We start from the raw sequence: 17,209 nt of genomic DNA on the forward strand, positions 1-17,209 counted from the left end.
TCTCCTGACTCTTCATCTGTCTGTCTGGCTGCCACGTGGACATTGCCCTCCAGGGTCTTACAGGCACCCCAAGCTCACCTGGTTCAAAGCCCCTACCTCGGGCTTCCCTGGTGGCGCAGTGGTTGAGAGTCCGCCTGCCGATGCAGGGGACATGGGTTTGTGCCCCAGTCCGGGAGGATGCCGCGGAGCGGCTGGGCCCGTGAGCCATGGCTGCTGGGCCTGTGCCTCCGGAGCCTGTGCTCTGCAACGGGAGAGGCCACAACAGTGAGAGGCCCGCGTACCGCAGAAAGAAAAAAAAAAAAAAAAAAAAAGCCCATCTTGGTCCAGGTGCTATCATCTCCCAAGTCAGTACAGCCAGAAGCCCCGGGGCAGCTGAATCCCTCCCCCTCGCTGCCTCTCCCACACCTCCCAGCAGCATCCCTTCCCTTTGGCTAAATGCTCTGGTTCAGTCCATCCCATTGCTCCCACCTGCCTGCGCCCTGGCCACTCCTTCTGGGAACTGCAACAGCTTCCCAGCCGGGCCTCCAGCTACCACCATCGCCTTCTCTGAACCATCCTGCATGCATCTTGCTGCCAGAATCATCTTTCCAAAATGCAAATCTGAACTTGTCTGTCCGACCTTAAGGTCCCACAGAGGCTCCCCACTGCCTTTGTGATAAAGTTCAATGTCCTGAGCTCTGGTCTCGCCTTCCCCTTCAGCCTCCCTCTGACACCCACCCCCAGGCAGCAGTCAGGCCTGGCGCCATCACTAACGAGCGGTGATTCAGGCACTTTCTAAACTGCAGCTTCCTCCCGAAGAGCAGTCGAATAAAACAAAAGTTGTAATGAAAATGAGGCGGCATTTACTAAGCACTCGCCACATACCATGCAAGGTGAGTTTGCAGAGCAAAGCTGGTTTCCTGCTGTGACATTGGTATTATTACTATCCTCATGTTACAGAGGAGAACAACTGAGCTCTACAGACATTAAATCAATCGTTCAAGGTCACACGATTAGTAAGCGGTGGAGCTGGGACCAGAGCCACTTCTGACTCCAACCTTCTTCACCTCTATGCTTGGATGTAATGGGTTTCGCATAAGGCCTAGTACAGGGTGAGCCCTCGAAATAAAATCCTGACTACTCGTACTTTTCCATGCTCTCACGGATCTCTGTCCCTCTGTATATGATGGATAAAAGATGATCGACTGATACATACACAGGGAGACAGAACATTCCTTTCCCATGCCAGGCCTCTACTACCTTATTCAACTAATGGCCTTAGCTCCTGAAGTCTGATGGTCCTTCTGGAAGAAAGACTTCCCCAAACCCTCGTGGTCGTCCCTGAGTTAGCTGTCCTTCTCTGCTCCGAAGGTCCCCCTCAGGCAGCCCTAGCAGACCCCACAACTGCCCACTGAGTCCCCGTATCACCCAGCACAGTCCCGGGAGCAGAGCATGAATAAATGAATGAGCAGAAAAATCTCCATCAAATGTCCTTCTCCTACACACAGCTGACTCTTCCTACAAAAATCAAGGCAGGACGTGCTCCACGGAGTTGCCTGGGAGTGACCTGGTGCTCACTGCCGGCTCTCCCACCCTCCCCATGGCTCCCCGCTGCCCCCTATCCCGCCATCAACCTCCAGCAGGAACTTACCCTCAGTAAGCCAATGAAGGAGACGCTTGTGAGGATGCGCGTGATCCCAGGTGTTGGGAAAGAGTCTCCACAACCTCAGAGAAACCCCTAGAGAAGCTCTGCAACACCCGGGCGACCCTCCCTTCCCCTCACGACCCATCAGCCACCAAGCCCCGTTGCTCCTGCACCGCCGCCGCCAGGGCTCCCCTCCTCTCTGCGCTCCCAATGCCCCACTCTGCCTCATCGCTCTTCACCCACACCTTTCCAGAGTCTCCGAGCCGGTGTCTGGTCGCCAGGCTCACACACCTCTCGACCACAGCCCGCGGGCCCCCAGAACGCGCGTCCCCAAACACCCACCGACTGCTTCTAGCCCTGGTGTGAGTCTCTGCGAGGCTCCCCCCTGCCCACCGAAACCCCAGCCCTGCCTCCTCGGACGCCGTATGAGCGAGCCGCTCCCTGATCTCCCTGAGCTCTCGCGTTTTTTCTGCCAGACCAGGTGCCCTCAGTTCCAGGAACACTAATCCACCTGCACGCAATGAGCTGCCTTAGATGCAGCCCAAGGTGAGCTCCGTGAGAAGCCTATCGTGGTGCCATGACCGCAGACAACCCTCCAGCCACATCCGTCACACCTCGCTGCCGCTGTCCACACATCTTTCTCCCGGAGGCAGGAGTGGTGTCGACTGTCCCAGTGTCCTTGGTGATGCCAGATGAGCGCCTGGCACCAGCGCCCTGCAGGTGTTTACTGAACGGATAATAAATCCACCTGCTTCTTTCAAACAGGCTCCACTTTCACCTATGATTTGGTAAGTGAGCCACTGAAACTTTTCAGTAGAAGGCAGGATATAAAAACACTTGGTAAATAGTAGTTAAGTGATATTTAGTTGTAAAACAAGAGAAACCAAATTGCTTGGAAGCAGGTGAACCAGACAGTAAGCTTGGAAGCTTAGCCAACTGCTTCACAATTCATCACCTGGTCCTCTTATTTCATTTCCTGTGTGTGTGTGTGCGTGCGTGTGTGTGTGTGTGTGTGTGTTTTAATTAATTAATTTATTTATTTTGGACTGCGTTGGGTCTTCGTTGCTGCGCGCGGGCTTTCTCTAGTTGCGGTGAGTGGGGGCTACTCTTCGTTGTGGTGCCGGCTTCTCATTGAGATGGCTTCTCTTGTTGCGGAGCACGGGCTCTAGGTGCACGGGCTTCTGTAGTTGTGGCGTACGGGCTCAGTAGTTGTGGCTCGCGGGCTCTAGAGCGCAGGCTCAGTAGTTGGGGTGCACGGGCTTAGCTGCTCCACGGCATGTGGGATCCTCCCGGACCAGGGATCGAACCCATGTCCCCTGCATTAGCATGCGGATTCTTTTTTTTTCTTTTAACATCTTATTGGAGTATAATTGCTTTACAATTGTGTGTTAGTTTCTGCTTTATAACAAAATGAATCAGCTGTACATATACATATATCCCCATATCCCCTCCCTCTTGCGTCTCCCAATCCCACCCCTCTAGGTGGTCACAAAGCACCGAACTGATCTCCCTGTGCTATGCGGCTGCTTCCCACCACTGTGCCACCAGGGAAGTCCCTCCTGTGTTTTAATTTATATTTCCACTAATATCTTATTGGCATTTGTTGGTGAATAGATTTTTAAACAAAGTTTTCTGAACTGTTCAGTGTCTTGTCTTGCACATGTGAACGCTGTACAGATTTCATGATGGCAGTTGGGAAGAAAATGGAACTTTTTGAAGTGTCTTTCTATTGGGAATCTACCAAGGGGATCAACTCTTTGGTCTATCAAAGGATACCTATAGGGTATCTGAATTAGAAAGGGGACATTTCATAGCCCCAGTTTTGTCTACAAAGAACTGTGAAAATTACCAGTGAATTTGACATGAGGGAATTTCAAGAAAGAGAAAAAATTTTAAAGACAAAAAAATGACAAAAAGAAATACTAATAGTTAAGACTTTCATGCTGCGTGGCCAAGCCCTGTTCACACATGAACTCATTCAATTCTTACAATGCTATGAGGTAGGTGCTATTATTTGTCCTTTATAGAGATGGGAAAACTAAGGCACGGGGCTTCCACAGCTAGCAAGCAGCAGAGCTGGGGTTTGAACAAAGCGAGGCTTTAGCATCCGGGACCTTAACTATTCTGCCAAACTGCCGCTAATACAAGCACCTGTAAACCATGATGTAAAAGGATATAGAAAGAAAAGAATGTATATATACATGTACAACTGAATCCCTTTGCTGTACAGCAGTAATGAACACTACATTGTAAATCAACTATACTTCAATAAAAAATTATAGAGAAATAAAAAATAGTTATTATACACAGAATGGATAAGCAGCAATGTCCTACTATAGGGCACAGAGAACTATGTTCAGTATCCTATGAAAAACCATAATGGAAGAGATTATAGAAAAATACAAGCCTCTGGAAGGGATGAGTATCACTCAACAACCCACTGGTTTCTTCCAGATTTCTACAGTGCCAAGCAACACGGCCCTGGTCCTTGTCCTTAGGAAGGGTAGGGCAGACAGGGAGAGAGCGTGACATAAACACATCCGTCCATGCATCCATCAAGCAAGTGGGAACCACAGACGGGGACGTGTGTGAGAGAGCCTGGCAAAGATGCAGGCCCGCCCTGCCCGTTAAGGATGGACAGGGCTCCAAGTGTGAGCTTCACCTGGTCAGGGGAAGCTCCCAGGCAAATGACATCAGCTATATTAACAAATGAGGGGATGAAGACATGACAGCTGAGATAGTCAAAAATGTTCCAAGTGAAGACAAGAGGCTTAAATCCAGGTGGAAGAAAAACGAAGGAAAGAAGAATTGATTTAAGAGCAGTGCAGGATGCATCACACAGAAGAAAAGAATTTCTGTTTTAATCCGCAGAACTCAATTGTGATAACGTCAAAAAGCCATTTGTCAGAAATTTGCAACACATGAATTTAGTGGGTCATTTAGACACTAGCTCATCCCATGAAGGAGTCTGCAGGAAACCCTATAATTTAAGGGTTAGGAGAGAATCTGGTCTATCACACAACAGGGCTCAGCTGCCAATCACTCAGGGAGGCTCAGCAACAACCGTTAAGTGGGAAGGATCACAAGGTAGGTCTGGTTTGGGTGGGACATTTCTGGCGCTGTGGCCACTTCTGGTGTTGGGTTGCACTCCACACCCCCAGTTTTAGGCCCTGGCAGGTGAATGTGGCACCTGATTGAATAGCAGAAAAGATCCCCGGACTTAATCCAGCTTTCCTGCACCTCAATGTTCGCTGAATGAATGACTGAACAAACAAGTACTGAACAGACAGCATTTCACATTTGCCATATAAGCTCTCTGTACATGCAAAATACCCATACCGTTGTTACCTTTAGAATCACCTGCTCAACTAATTGGGTTCCAGGCAGGTTTAACTACATCTCAGAGGAGCTAGAAGGCTCCAGCTAATGTTTGGATTCTATATAGAACCATCAATTCAGGTGAGGGAAAAGAAGTGTCAAGAGGATTTTCAAGTTCTGGTTACACAGCTGAAGAACACAGCCAGGGAAGGAGCTTACACAGCATTCAGAGGCGTCTGTGAGTGAAGTGGGGAACACTATCAATCTGCTGTGGGATTTGTTTGGTTCCTTCCCCTTTTCAGTTAAGAAAACACAGATGGCTAGGACAAGATGAGCTAAGAAGCTGCCTTTGTTTCCTCCTCCCCGTGCCTGAGGCTGGTCTCACCCAGCCCAGCTCTGGTGTGGAAACTCAGACTGGAACAGGAAGCGTAAGGTCCGGGACCACAGCCACAGGACAGGGTCGGGGTCGGGGGGGTGAATGTTCACATCACTGAGGCCCGAGGATCCACACCCCACTAGACATGTACAACTTCTGAGGTCTGAGCTCTAGGAAAAACTACCAACTTTCTTTGCTTTTAAAAAGAGAACAAGAAAATCCCCACTGCCATTAGATATCTCTTTCAAGCTTCCCAAACCAGCAAGGCTAGTCTGTCTTCCCAGAACATCTGAAGATAAACTCATTTAGTTTCCTCCATATGAGAGGCTTTGTCATTAACCACTTGAATATAAGGTGACTTCTCTTTGCTTAGGGATTGGTTTTCTGGGGAGGAGGGGAAACATGCCCACTGTTGATTTGGGCATATATGGTACCCGGGCATTGTCTTCTGCAGACAAGATGTTTAGTTGGAGAATCCCTTTGCACACGTATTAGAATTTCAGTCATTTTTGCTTTGCTTTGCTCCTCCCCCCTCCCCCCCTTCATAGGTCCTACCCAGCCTCTTTATGTGGTTAAGAAGGGCTCAGGCGGGCATGGTCCCATCCACTGAACAGGAAGTTTCACCCTGGCAGGTCTTGTTTACTGCCCGAAGCACTCAGCACAAAGCCTGGCACAGGCCAATGCCTAGTGAGTATCTGTGGACTGAACGAATAAAAGAACCTCACAGACAGCAGGCTTGAACCTGGGCTCATCATCCTCCCATTGTGGCCACCGCCTTCTATTACGAAGAAGGTAACCCTCCATCCAAAATCCTGGGAACCTGTTTGTCTGGAAGCGGTGGCCACCTGCAGGTACCTGGGAGAAGACCCAAGCCCTCCCTCCACAAGGCAAGAGCCGCCATGAAAGGGATTGTGAAAGGGAAATAAGAACGTTGTCAGGCAAACTTAGACTTGTGCGTAAAATTCAGTGCCAGCACCAAGCGAGCTATGTTGGCAGATTAGAAGCAAGACAGACGGCAAGGGCTGAGGCGCTGAGAAATGACGGGGCAGACCACCCTCTCCAAATGCCCTGTTTCATAGAGGAGGAATCTGCTGCCCAAACCCACATAGAAAATGACCTGCAAAAGCCAAGAAGTAAAACCTGGGTGTCCTGAGGTCCTGTCCAGATCTCTTTCCACCGCTTCTGTCTGCCACAGCCCTACAGGGGACAAGCATGTCCAGTAAGTTCAGGAAACGCCTTTAGCTGGAAATAACAGGCTTCAGCTGTCAGGGGGTAAGCTTACTACACCTCTGCCCTCCTGAGGTGTAGTGTTAAACAATGCTGACTCTCCCCGTGTCCGTGGCTTGAACCCCCTTAGTCATCTTTTGATTATAACCTCTCCTGAGCCACTCCTGCCAACAGAAGGTGACCGTGGCTAGCACTGTGCAAAGAACTTTCCATGCATTATCATCTCCTTTAAACCCCACAGCAATCTATCTATGGGGGGAAGACCGCCATCACACCCACGTTACTCCTGCGGAAAGGAAGGCTCCACGAGGTCCAAGAACCTGCTCACAGTCCTTAGATTTTAAGTGGTAGAAAGGGGACCTGATCCCAGACAGTCACCCCGAGTTCACCCTCACAGCCCTGTGCCACGCTGCCTACCTACTGAAACTGGTCCCGGTGGCTTCAGCCTTTCTTTCCCCGTCACCATAGTTCTGAACCAGAGTCCCCCTAAAACCGAGTTCCCTTACTGAGTTTATGATTAATCTCTCTGTTCAAAACTTTATTCCCTTTCTTGTCCCCTCTGACCTCAACCACATGCTAACTGAACAGTAATCAACCAGAGTCAGAGGAGGAAGATGGCCCGTTGCAGATTTCATCATTAACGTACAAACTCAGGTTGTTCTCCTAACAGGCCCTGGAGCCATGGACCACCTGGCCAGAGAATCGTAAACCGGAGACACCCTGACTCCAGAAACTGTGATTAAGAAATGTCACAAGACAATGATTAATCCCAGCTTCTTTGTTCATCCCCTTTAAAAACACCAGTAACTCAAAGTCTAAGCTGGAGTGGACCTGAGGCTCATCTCCCACTCCCTTGCTTGGTGCCCTGCAATAAATCTTGACTTTGACGCAAACTCCCGCTGTCAGAGTTTGGCTTTCTGCGCCGTGGGCACGTGAGCACTTTGCCGGGTTGCATTCAGGGCCCATCATCTCCCACCTAGACCGCTGCCCAGCCCCTTCTCCCCTCCTCTTCTCTGGTACCTTTGCCCTCCCATCCACTTCTGTTCATCTTCCAAAACTAGGATTTCCTTCTGTTGCTGGGAGGTGTCTTCTCACATCAACCAGTTCTCTAGTTCTCTGCGGTTACCAACTGTGTGTCCAACAATTCAATTCCATTTTGACACTGTCTACACCTGGAGTGAGCATCAGATCACAAATCCCAGGCTCAGAGCCACAAGCCTGCCCCTTCAGATGCCAGCTGCAAGTCTTGGGTCACTTGTACTTCTGACGCATCAGCTATAAATCAAGGATTCCCACGGACCCTCCACAGGCTTGATAATTTGCTAGAACCACTCACAGGATGCAGGAAAGTGCTTTGGTTACTGTTACTGGTGTATTTTAAAGGATACAACTCAGGAACAGCCAAATGGAAGACATGCATGGTACAAGATGTACAAGTAGAGGGGTGCACATGGCCTCTTTGAGCACACCACCCTCCGGGCACCTCAATGTGTTCACCATTTAGGAGTTTTTATGGAGGTTTCATCACACTGACATGATTGATTAAATCATTGACCATTGGTGATTAGTTCAATCTCCGGGCCCCCTCCCCTCCCTAGAGGTTGAAAGTTCCTACCCTCTAATCCTGGCTTGGTCTTTCTGGCCACCAGCCCTCATTCTGAAGCTGCCTAGGGGTTCCCAGCTATCAACCACCTCATTAGCATACAAAGGACACTCATCACTCATCCCCAAGAGTTTGGGGAGCTATGTGCCAGGAACTGCAGACAAAGACAAAATGTTTATTTTTTATTAACCACAGTCCCTCTACTCAGAAACCTCCAGTGGCTCCCCATGGCAACAGAGGAGAGCCCACACTTTTCAGGGTGGCCTGTAAACCGTGCACAATCTCATCTCCCCTGATTCCTGCCACCTTGCTCTGGTCCGGGCTGATCCATCGTGCAGATTCCTGCCTCTGCACCTGTGCTTCATCCTCCTGCCCCTTCACTAAATCAAAATAGAATCAAGGGACTTCCCTGGTGGTCCAGTGATAAAGAATTTGCTTTCCAATGCAGGGGTCGCGGGTCTGATCCCTGGGCAGGGAACTAAGATCCCACATGCCGCGGGGCAATGAAGCCTGCGCACCACAACTTCTGAGCCTGCACGCCTCAACTAGAGAGCCTCTGTGCCACAAACTACAGAGTCCATGCGCCCTGGAGCCCGTGCGCCACAACTAGAGAGAGAAATCCCGCACGCCACAACTAGAGGGAAGCCCGTGAACCACAACTACAGAGAAGCCTGCGCACCGTAACAAAGACCCGACACAGCCAAAAAAAATGTGTTTTAAAAAGGAAATAAATAGAGAGAAGCTCGCGCGGGACAATGAAGACCCAACACAGCCAAAAATAAATAAATAAACAAAAAAATAAATAAATAAAATAAATTTAAAAAAATGGAATCAAAACATTTCTTAGGACGCCATTGGTTTAGAGATGTAAGGAACCTCAGATTTTACAGATGAGGAACTGATGACTCAGACTGCTGAATGGCATAGCCCCAGATTATAGATTCATTATCTCTCAAAGGCAGAGAGAACGGTACCCATCTCTGAATTCCGGGGACGAGCGCTGGGGATGACAAGCTCCAAATGAACAAAGTCTTGTGTAAACTTTCAAAAGCACAAACCACACACACACAAACAAAAATTAATTTGATTATACCAAGTGGAGGATTTCTGTTCAGTGAAAAGACACTACGGACAAAATTACTAAACCTAAATAGAAGATATTTGCAATGTCTAAACTTGATTACAGATCAACACTTAGGATTCCTGAAAATCAGGAAAAATAGAGCAAACCTAATTTTTAAAAATAGAGCAAAGTATGTGAACATGCAATTAGGGAAGAGGAAACCCCTAAAGTTAACAAACATATCAAATTCACTAGTTATTAGAAAAATACAAGCTCAAACAATGAGATGTCATTTTACACCTCCTGGAAAGCTGGAGAATGATGCAAAGCGGGGTTAAGGATGCGGGGGTCACATCTGCCTGGGGGTGGGTGTGGTGAGTAGAGGGCTCCAGGAAAGCAGTCTGGCGGCCCTTACAGTGCAGTCCCTGTGGCCAGCAATTCTGCCCTTGGGTATGGATCCCAAAGAAATCCTCACAGGCGGGACCCGCAGGAGGCTGTTCGGGGCAACACATTTGTGGAACTGCAGCACAATGTGTGCGATCTCCAAACCCATCATGGGGGAGCAGATGCTAAAATGTGTGGAGGTCTCCATGGAGCAGGATGCACAGAGTACATATTGGGTAGATACAGAGTGACACCACGCAATGAGGAAATATTAACAATAGCTCAGTCCAAAAAAAATAATCATCAAACCTCTGGTGAGCCCTGCAAATACAAACTGCTACATGGTGTTACATGATTAGCATTTAAAAATAATTTTTTTAAATAAAATTTTTTTTTTAAAATGTACAAAAAAATTAGTTCAGACAATGGGACTTAGAAGAGATGGTGGAGGGGCCGGAGGAGGGTGGTAGGCTGTGCGGGGCAGTCAGAATCAGATTAAACTGAGAGCTGAAAACCCAAACCCCCATTCCTCACAACTTTTGCTCTTTTTGGCCGGGCACATGGAGCTAACCTTTACTGAGTACTCTGAGCCAGGAGGGTGCTAGGGATTTGTACATTTATTATCTCATGTATCGCTTGCAAAACTCCTACACCGTTGGGTAGGGGTGATCCCTCCTGTTTTGCAGTTGGAAACAGGACACTCAGAGAAAGCAACGTGCCGAAATCATATGGTGATGCACATCGGATGCACATCTGAGCTGTCTTCCTGTCCCTCTGCCAATAAAGCGACACCAACTAGCGACTTGTGACATTCTCCCTCTAGAGTTTTCTGCCTGGCAGCTGGGTCCAGGGGTCTTCCCCAGGCTTGCCCTAGGCTCCAGAGCTATCAGAACCACCGCCCCCCCCCCCCAGCTCTCTCCCTGGGACACACGGGTCCAGAGGTCTAGGGTACTCCTGAGGTTAAGCTAGATTCTAGTAGCTTCCTCTTTGCCCTCCAGACCCACGCATCCTTAGATGTGGCTCCTCGAACCAGGTCCAGTTTCTAGAGAACTGGAGACGCCCCTGCACAACTGTTTTCCACCCTGATCTAAATCTCCAGCTTCCTGGGAGCCAAGACGTAGCGGCAGGTGGGTGGGCATGGGAGGAACATTAACAGCAGAAAAGCGATAAATTCCCTGAGAGCAGTATAAGCAAAATGACAGTGAAAAACCTCTGTAAACCCAGAACACAGCAGAGCTTTGTTAAAGCAACGCGAGAACTAGGATTTTACGCAGGTCAAATCATGTTTGTCAAACCCCAGAACTGCACAGAGTAAGTCTGATAAGATGCTATCAGGACCCTGGCTGTTGACCCTCCTCTCCCTCCTTACCCGCTGCCAACATTATATAAGCTGCCTAGTTTTCCTCAGGCCCCAGTCCAATTATTCTTAGCGAAACTGAAAAGAAAGTAATTCCATCCAATAGAAAGTATTCTAAAAGGTCCCTGTGGTGATGGGCTGTAACTTGCAGCAGACTGCTTTGGCTTTACCCAGAATCATTCATAAACACTTGATATGATGACTAACACCGTGAGCTTAATTTGACTTAGAGAAAAACATTATTATTCAAGAAAACTAGGAATTATCCATCTTTTTTCACCAAAAAGAGTCTACACAACTGTGGAGAAAAGAGTGACACAAAAAGAAAAGTTTAGAAAGTTGTGGTTTATACATGAAATCAAAACAAACTTATGTAAGGTTTATTCTTCCTCAGAGGAAATGGCAATGTAGGCTAGTAACAGGTTAATATTATAAATATTTATTCTGCTGTTACCTTAGGGCAAAGCATCAGGCAGGTTGAGCTGTGGAGATAAGAACGCGAAGAGGCCACTCACGGAATTCCTGGGACCCACGATTCTTTGGTGGAGTCCAGATGCTGGCGAGCCCCCCAGATAAAACTCTGGGGCTCAGGGGTCCCTTTGTATTGCTGCTGCTTTGAGCATCCTGATAACCTTAAAACCAACGATCAGAATGGAGAGGAGCGCTCTCTGCCCTTCTTTCATCTCTCTACAATGAGCTTTCTTGGAAAAACCCCCCCAAACAAAACAACTCTACCCTCTTATCTTCTCCTGTCCTCTCTCCAAGTTTCCAGCTGGGGTGGGGGGTGGGGGAAATACAGCACTGTGCTTTGCTGACCTCTGTGCTCTTCTGATACAAAGTGTGCCATTAGCCCTCTGTATTCCAGCCTGTACCACACCTCTCCCTGCCTTCCAGATGCACACACATGGACTTCACAGATTTCCCTGGACCCCTGCTCTGTTCTTCTAAAGCTCCTAGGATTTCTTGCCCCCAGTTTCTCCACAGAATCCCTTTATTCTAGGATTTTACACAGGGTTAAACTTGGTGCTGGTTTGACTTACAAAAGTCATACCTATTTATTACTGTGTAACTAACTCCTCTCTGCTCCTTTTCTAGAATTCAGTCTAGCCAATAAGGCACCACCTTTAACAGAGCACTGGGGAACTTGGACTTAAACTCTTGCCCATGTTTTAAGAGCCTCTCATCTCTTAAGCTGGACTCTCTTCCTAAATCTCTTCTGCTAAACTGGTTTTACTGAAATCCTTTGAAACCCTGTGTTTTCAGCATTTTGGTCTCCTCTCGGAGTTTCTTTCTTTCTGTGTTTAAACCTCTACAGCAGGGTCTGGTAATAATAAGAACTAACATTTAAAGAGGCCATACTATGTGCTAGGCAATCCTCTAAAGTAGATAGAATTATTACCCCCATATTACAGAGGAAGGAACTGAGGCAGAGAGAAAGTCAATTGCACACAGAAGGTGCCCAGCCTTTTTCCCAAGTCTGCCAGCTTAAATATGCTGAAGCTGCGGGGTCAAAGGGTTCTGGAGTCCATTCTTAACCTGTCTCCCTATTCTCAAGCTGGGTGACCTGCATAATGCCCTCAACCTCTTTGACCCTGAGTTAGTTTCACTTCCAATTATTGGTAAATCGAGATAAAGCATTCTTCAAAAGACCGACCAGTAAATGAGAGGTTCGTGACGAGTCGACCTCGGTCCCAGGCTCTGGATAATTGGGGTCCCACGCACCCCAGCGGAACGCCCTCACTGGCAGGGCTGGGCCCCGCTCCTCGAAATGCCCCATCTCACGGTGAGGGTGCAGCAACATCAGTCCGTTTAAGACGAATCGGCCAAGGGACGTCTATGTCTGCGTCCACCTGGCACACTGACGGGGAGTCTCGCTTTCTCCCCACATCGCTCTGCGCCCTGGTCCCAGGCTCGCCACCCGTGCCTCGCCGTCGGCGGCTCCTCCACCCCGGCTTCTCTCTCGGTACGGGGACTCTACCCAGGGGGCTCCCGAGCTTCCCGGGCTCGCCTTCTTACCATGGCATCGTAGCTCAGGGCGTTCATGAAGTGCGCCACCTCGGCGCCCTTGTACACGGTGAACCAGATGGTACCCTGGTACTGGTCGCCGGCGTCGAGAAACAGCACGTGGGGCTCGGTGCGGCGGATCTGGCGCACCTTGGTGGCGAGCCGTGCCACGCCGCCCACGCAGCGGCTGGCGTTGACGCACTTGCTAGAGTCCTCGCTCGTCTGCTCCAGCCGGCTGTGCACGTCGTTGGTGTGCAGTATGGTGAGCTCCCAGCCTCCTGCCGCGGGCCACAGCAGCGCGCCCAGCGCGAGCAGCCTCAGCGCTGAGGCGCGTGCGCCTCGGGGACCCATGACTGCAGCTGCCGGCGAGGGCGCGAGGGCGGCGAGGGCGCGAGGGCGGTGAGTGCTGGCGAGCCGCACGGTGGAGGCGTGCGGTGGCGAGCGCGGAGGGCGCCGGAATCAAGTGCCCGGGCCGGCGAGCGGGCGGGCCGGCAGGCGGGCGGGCGAGGCGAGGCGGGGCCGGGCCTGGGCGGGCTCTCCTGAGGCCCGGAGGCCGGCCCCACGGCCAGGCGCACGCCCGCGCTGTCACCCGATACGACCCCGGCCCGCCGGGCTGCCGGGGCGCGGCTGACGGCTGGCACCCGCTCCGGGCGGGAACAGTGGGGAGGTTGTTCACGCTGGGGACCGGGCACCGGCCGCGGGCCCGGCCCGTCCGGGGAGCCTGGGCGCCGGCGGTGGGCTGTTCTTAACGGGGTGCGAGGGAGGAGTTGGAGGGTCCACCCCGCTTCCAGGTCCTCGCTGATTCTTGCCTCTTTAAAATTTTTCTAAAGAGGGATGCCTTGTTTGTGTGAGTGGGTTTGTGGTTGCGCGAGCTCATCACTTGAAAGAACGAAAGAGGAAATAGGAAGAGAGGAGGTGGAAAGGAAGAAGGGCGAGACGAGGGAGACAGGGGAGCGCTGTGCTTTTCGGGCTGTGGGAGCCAAAGACGGGTCGTGAGCTGTGACTGCTCCCTTGCCAGTTTAAGGACACACCAAGTCTGCGTTGATTAGACGTAGAATCTCAGAAGCTAGAAATCATTCTAATCCAGTCGCGCGTTTATGGATGATTATAACAGCGACACAACAGCAGCGGTGCGCGGTAGCTCTTGGAAGCTAAAACGGACCATCCCGAGTAAAACCAGTAGCTCTGAGGGTGTGATGCTGCCTTCTGTTGCTTTTCTCGGCTTTTTTTTTTTCCTGTCCTATTTTTGAAGTTTTAATGTTTTAAGGGTGGTGTGGTGTGTGTGTGTGTGTGTGTGTGTGTGTGTGTGTGTGTGTGTGTGTTTAAGGCAAAACTAATGGCAAGGAAGGCAATGCTAATAGGAATGCATACAGTAAACAAATCATCATTATAATCGAGTTTAATACTGCTGCAGAGTTTCCCTCTGTTTAAGAGATTGATTCCTGGGTACAGTTAATAATCGAATTTGGGAAGGGAAGGAGCCCCTACTAGGTGTCCCATTATTTATGCTTTAAAGAACAGCCTATGTTGTCCTCACACTTCTCCAAAATGCATCAAGCCAGTCCTGCTGTATTTTTTAAAGCTTTGGGGAACAAAATATACATAACATAATTTACCATTTTAACCATTTTAAATATGCAGCTGAGTGGCATTAAGTACGTTCACATCGTTGTGCAGCCATCACCACCATCCATCTCCAGAACTTTTTCATCTTCCCAAACTGAAACTCCATAGACATTAAAAAATAACTTCCCATTCCCCTCTTCCCTCAGCCCTTGGCAGCCACCATTCCACCTTCTGTCTCTGTGAATTTGAGTACTCTAGGTATCTCATACAAGTGGAATCAAACAATTTGTCCTTTTGTGACTCATTTCACTTAGTATAGTGGTTCAAACATGGCTGTTCAAGGTTGTAGCATGTGTCAGAACTTTCTTATTAAGGTTGAATAATATTCCATTATATGTATACACCACATTTTGTTTATCTATTCATCCATTGGTGGACACGGGTTGTTTCCACTTTTTGGCTGTTGTGAATAATGCTGTCATGAACGTGGGGTACAATATCTGTTCAAGTCTCTGCTTTCAATTCTTTTGGGTATACACCCAGCAGTAGAATTGCTGGATCGTATGTACGGTAGTTCTATGTTTAATTTTTTGAGGAACTGCATACTTTCTTCTATAATGGTTGCCCCATTTTACATTTCCTTAAGCAATGCACAAGGGCTCCAATTTCTCTACATCCTTGCCAATACTTATTTTCTGCTTTTGCTAATAGCTGTCCTAAATGGTTTGAAGTAGTATCTCATTGTGGTTTGATTTTCATTTCCTTAATAATGGATGACGTTGAACATCTTTTCATGTGCTTATTGGCCATTTGTATATCTTACTTGGAGAAATGTCTGTTCAAGTCCTTTGCCTATGTTTTAATAGGATTACTTGCGTTTTTTTTGTTGTTGTTGTTGAGTTGTAGCAGTCTTTATATATTCAGGGTGTTAACTCCTTATCAGATATATCAGGGGTCCCCAACCCCCCTACCAGTACCAGTCCGTGGCCTGTTAGGACCTGGGCCACACAGTGGGAGGTGAGCGGCAGGCCAGCGAGTGAAGCTTCATCTGTATTTACAGCCGGTCCCCATTGCTCACATTACTGCCTGAGCTCCGCCTCCTGTCAGCATTATGGTGAGGTGTATAATTATTTCATTATATATTACAATGTAATAATAATAGAAATAAAATTCACAATAAACATAACACACTTGAATCATCCCGCAACCATCCCCCCGACCCCCACCCCAGTCTGTGGAAAAGCTGTCTTCCACGAAACCAGTCCCTGGTGCCAAAAAGGTTGGGGACTGCTGAGATATATGATTTACGAATATTTTCTTCCATTCTATGGATTGTCTTTTCACTCTGTTGATACCATTGCTGCACAGAGTTTTATATTTTGATGATGTCAGATTTATCTATTTTTTTTTCTTTTGTTGCCTGTGTTTTTAGTATCATATCCAAGAAATCATTGCCTGAACTGATGTCATGAAGCTTTCTCCCATGTTTTTTTCTAAGAGTTTTATAGTTTTAAGTCTTCAATCCATTTTGAGTTAATTTTTGTTAATTGTGTAAGATGAGTGCAAAGGTGTTCTTTTACATGTAGATATCCAGTTTTCCCAACACCAGTAGGATGGATATTTATTTATTTATCATAAGGTATTGGCTCATGGGATATGGCGAAGTCCCACGATCTGCCTTGTGCAGGCTGGAGGCCCAGGAAAGCCATTGATGTAGCCCAAAGGCCCAAGAGCTGGAGAGCCAAGGTGTAGATTCCAGTCTGAGTGTAATGGCCTGAGAAGCAGGAGTGCCAGGACAGGAGAAGTGGATGTTCCCCCTCAGCAGTCAGGCAGAGAGGGAATTCAACCTTCCCCTGTCTTTTTGTTGTATTCAGGCCCTCAATAGACTGGATGGTACCCACCCACACTGGGGAGGGCCATCTGCTCTCCTTAATCCCCCACCTCAGATGCTAATCTCTTCTGGAAATATCCTGACAGATACACCCAGAAATACTGTTTAACCAGCTATCTGGGCATCCTGTGGCCCAGTCAAGTTGACACATAAAATTAGCCAGCATGGAGAGTGTAAATCATTTGCCCAGGGAAAGCTGTACAGGTTAGGAACAGCAGAGCCTGAGGCCATACAAGACCCCTTAATCCTGAAATTCATGCTTTGCAGTATTTGCCCACCTGACTGAAAGGTAGAGGAACTGGTAGTTATTTTTTAATTAAAATTAATTTTAGACTTACAGAAGACTTACAGAGGTAGTACAGAGAATTCTCACACACCCTTCACTTATCTTCCCCTAAAGCAAACAGCATATATAACCATCAAAACTAAACAAACGGGGGCTTCCCTGGTGGCGCAGTGGTTGAGAGTCCGCCTGCTGATGCAGGGGACACGGGTTCGTGCCCCGGTCCGGGAGGATCCCACATGCCGCGGAGCGGCTGGGCCTGTGGGCCGTGGCCGCTGAGCCTGCGCGTCCGGAGCCGCAACGGGAGAGGCCACAGCAGTGAGAGGCCCGCATACCGCAAAAAAAAAAAAAAAAAAAAAAAAAAAAAACTAAACAAACGGGCTTCCCTGGTGGCGCAGTGGTTGGGAGTCCGCCTGCCGATGCAGGGGACGTGGGTTCGTGCCCCTCCGGGAGGATCCCGCGTGCCGCTGGGCCTGCGCGTCCCGAGCCTGTGCTCCGCGACGGGAGGGGCCG

At 49.0% G+C, this 17,209-nt stretch overlaps 1 protein-coding gene across 2 annotated transcripts in view; it reads right to left on the reverse strand.

Moving 5' to 3' along the window:
• The window catches only part of NT5E (5'-nucleotidase ecto), a 44,954-nt gene extending 31,516 nt beyond the window's left edge, over window positions 1-13,438 (reverse strand). Inside the window, exon 1 of one of the 2 annotated variants that reach the window (XM_065888601.1) lies at window positions 12,969-13,438. In XM_065888601.1, coding sequence (XP_065744673.1) covers window positions 12,969-13,307 — 339 coding nt within the window. In that variant the 5' untranslated portion in view covers window positions 13,308-13,438. The remainder of the gene's footprint in view (window positions 1-12,968) is intronic. The other variant, XM_065888602.1, reaches the window with a different exon arrangement.
• Window positions 13,439-17,209: the final 3,771 nt, after the last annotated feature.

Source organism: Phocoena phocoena, chromosome 12 (assembly GCF_963924675.1).
Source record: "Phocoena phocoena chromosome 12, mPhoPho1.1, whole genome shotgun sequence".
Lineage (NCBI taxonomy): Eukaryota > Metazoa > Chordata > Mammalia > Artiodactyla > Phocoenidae > Phocoena > Phocoena phocoena.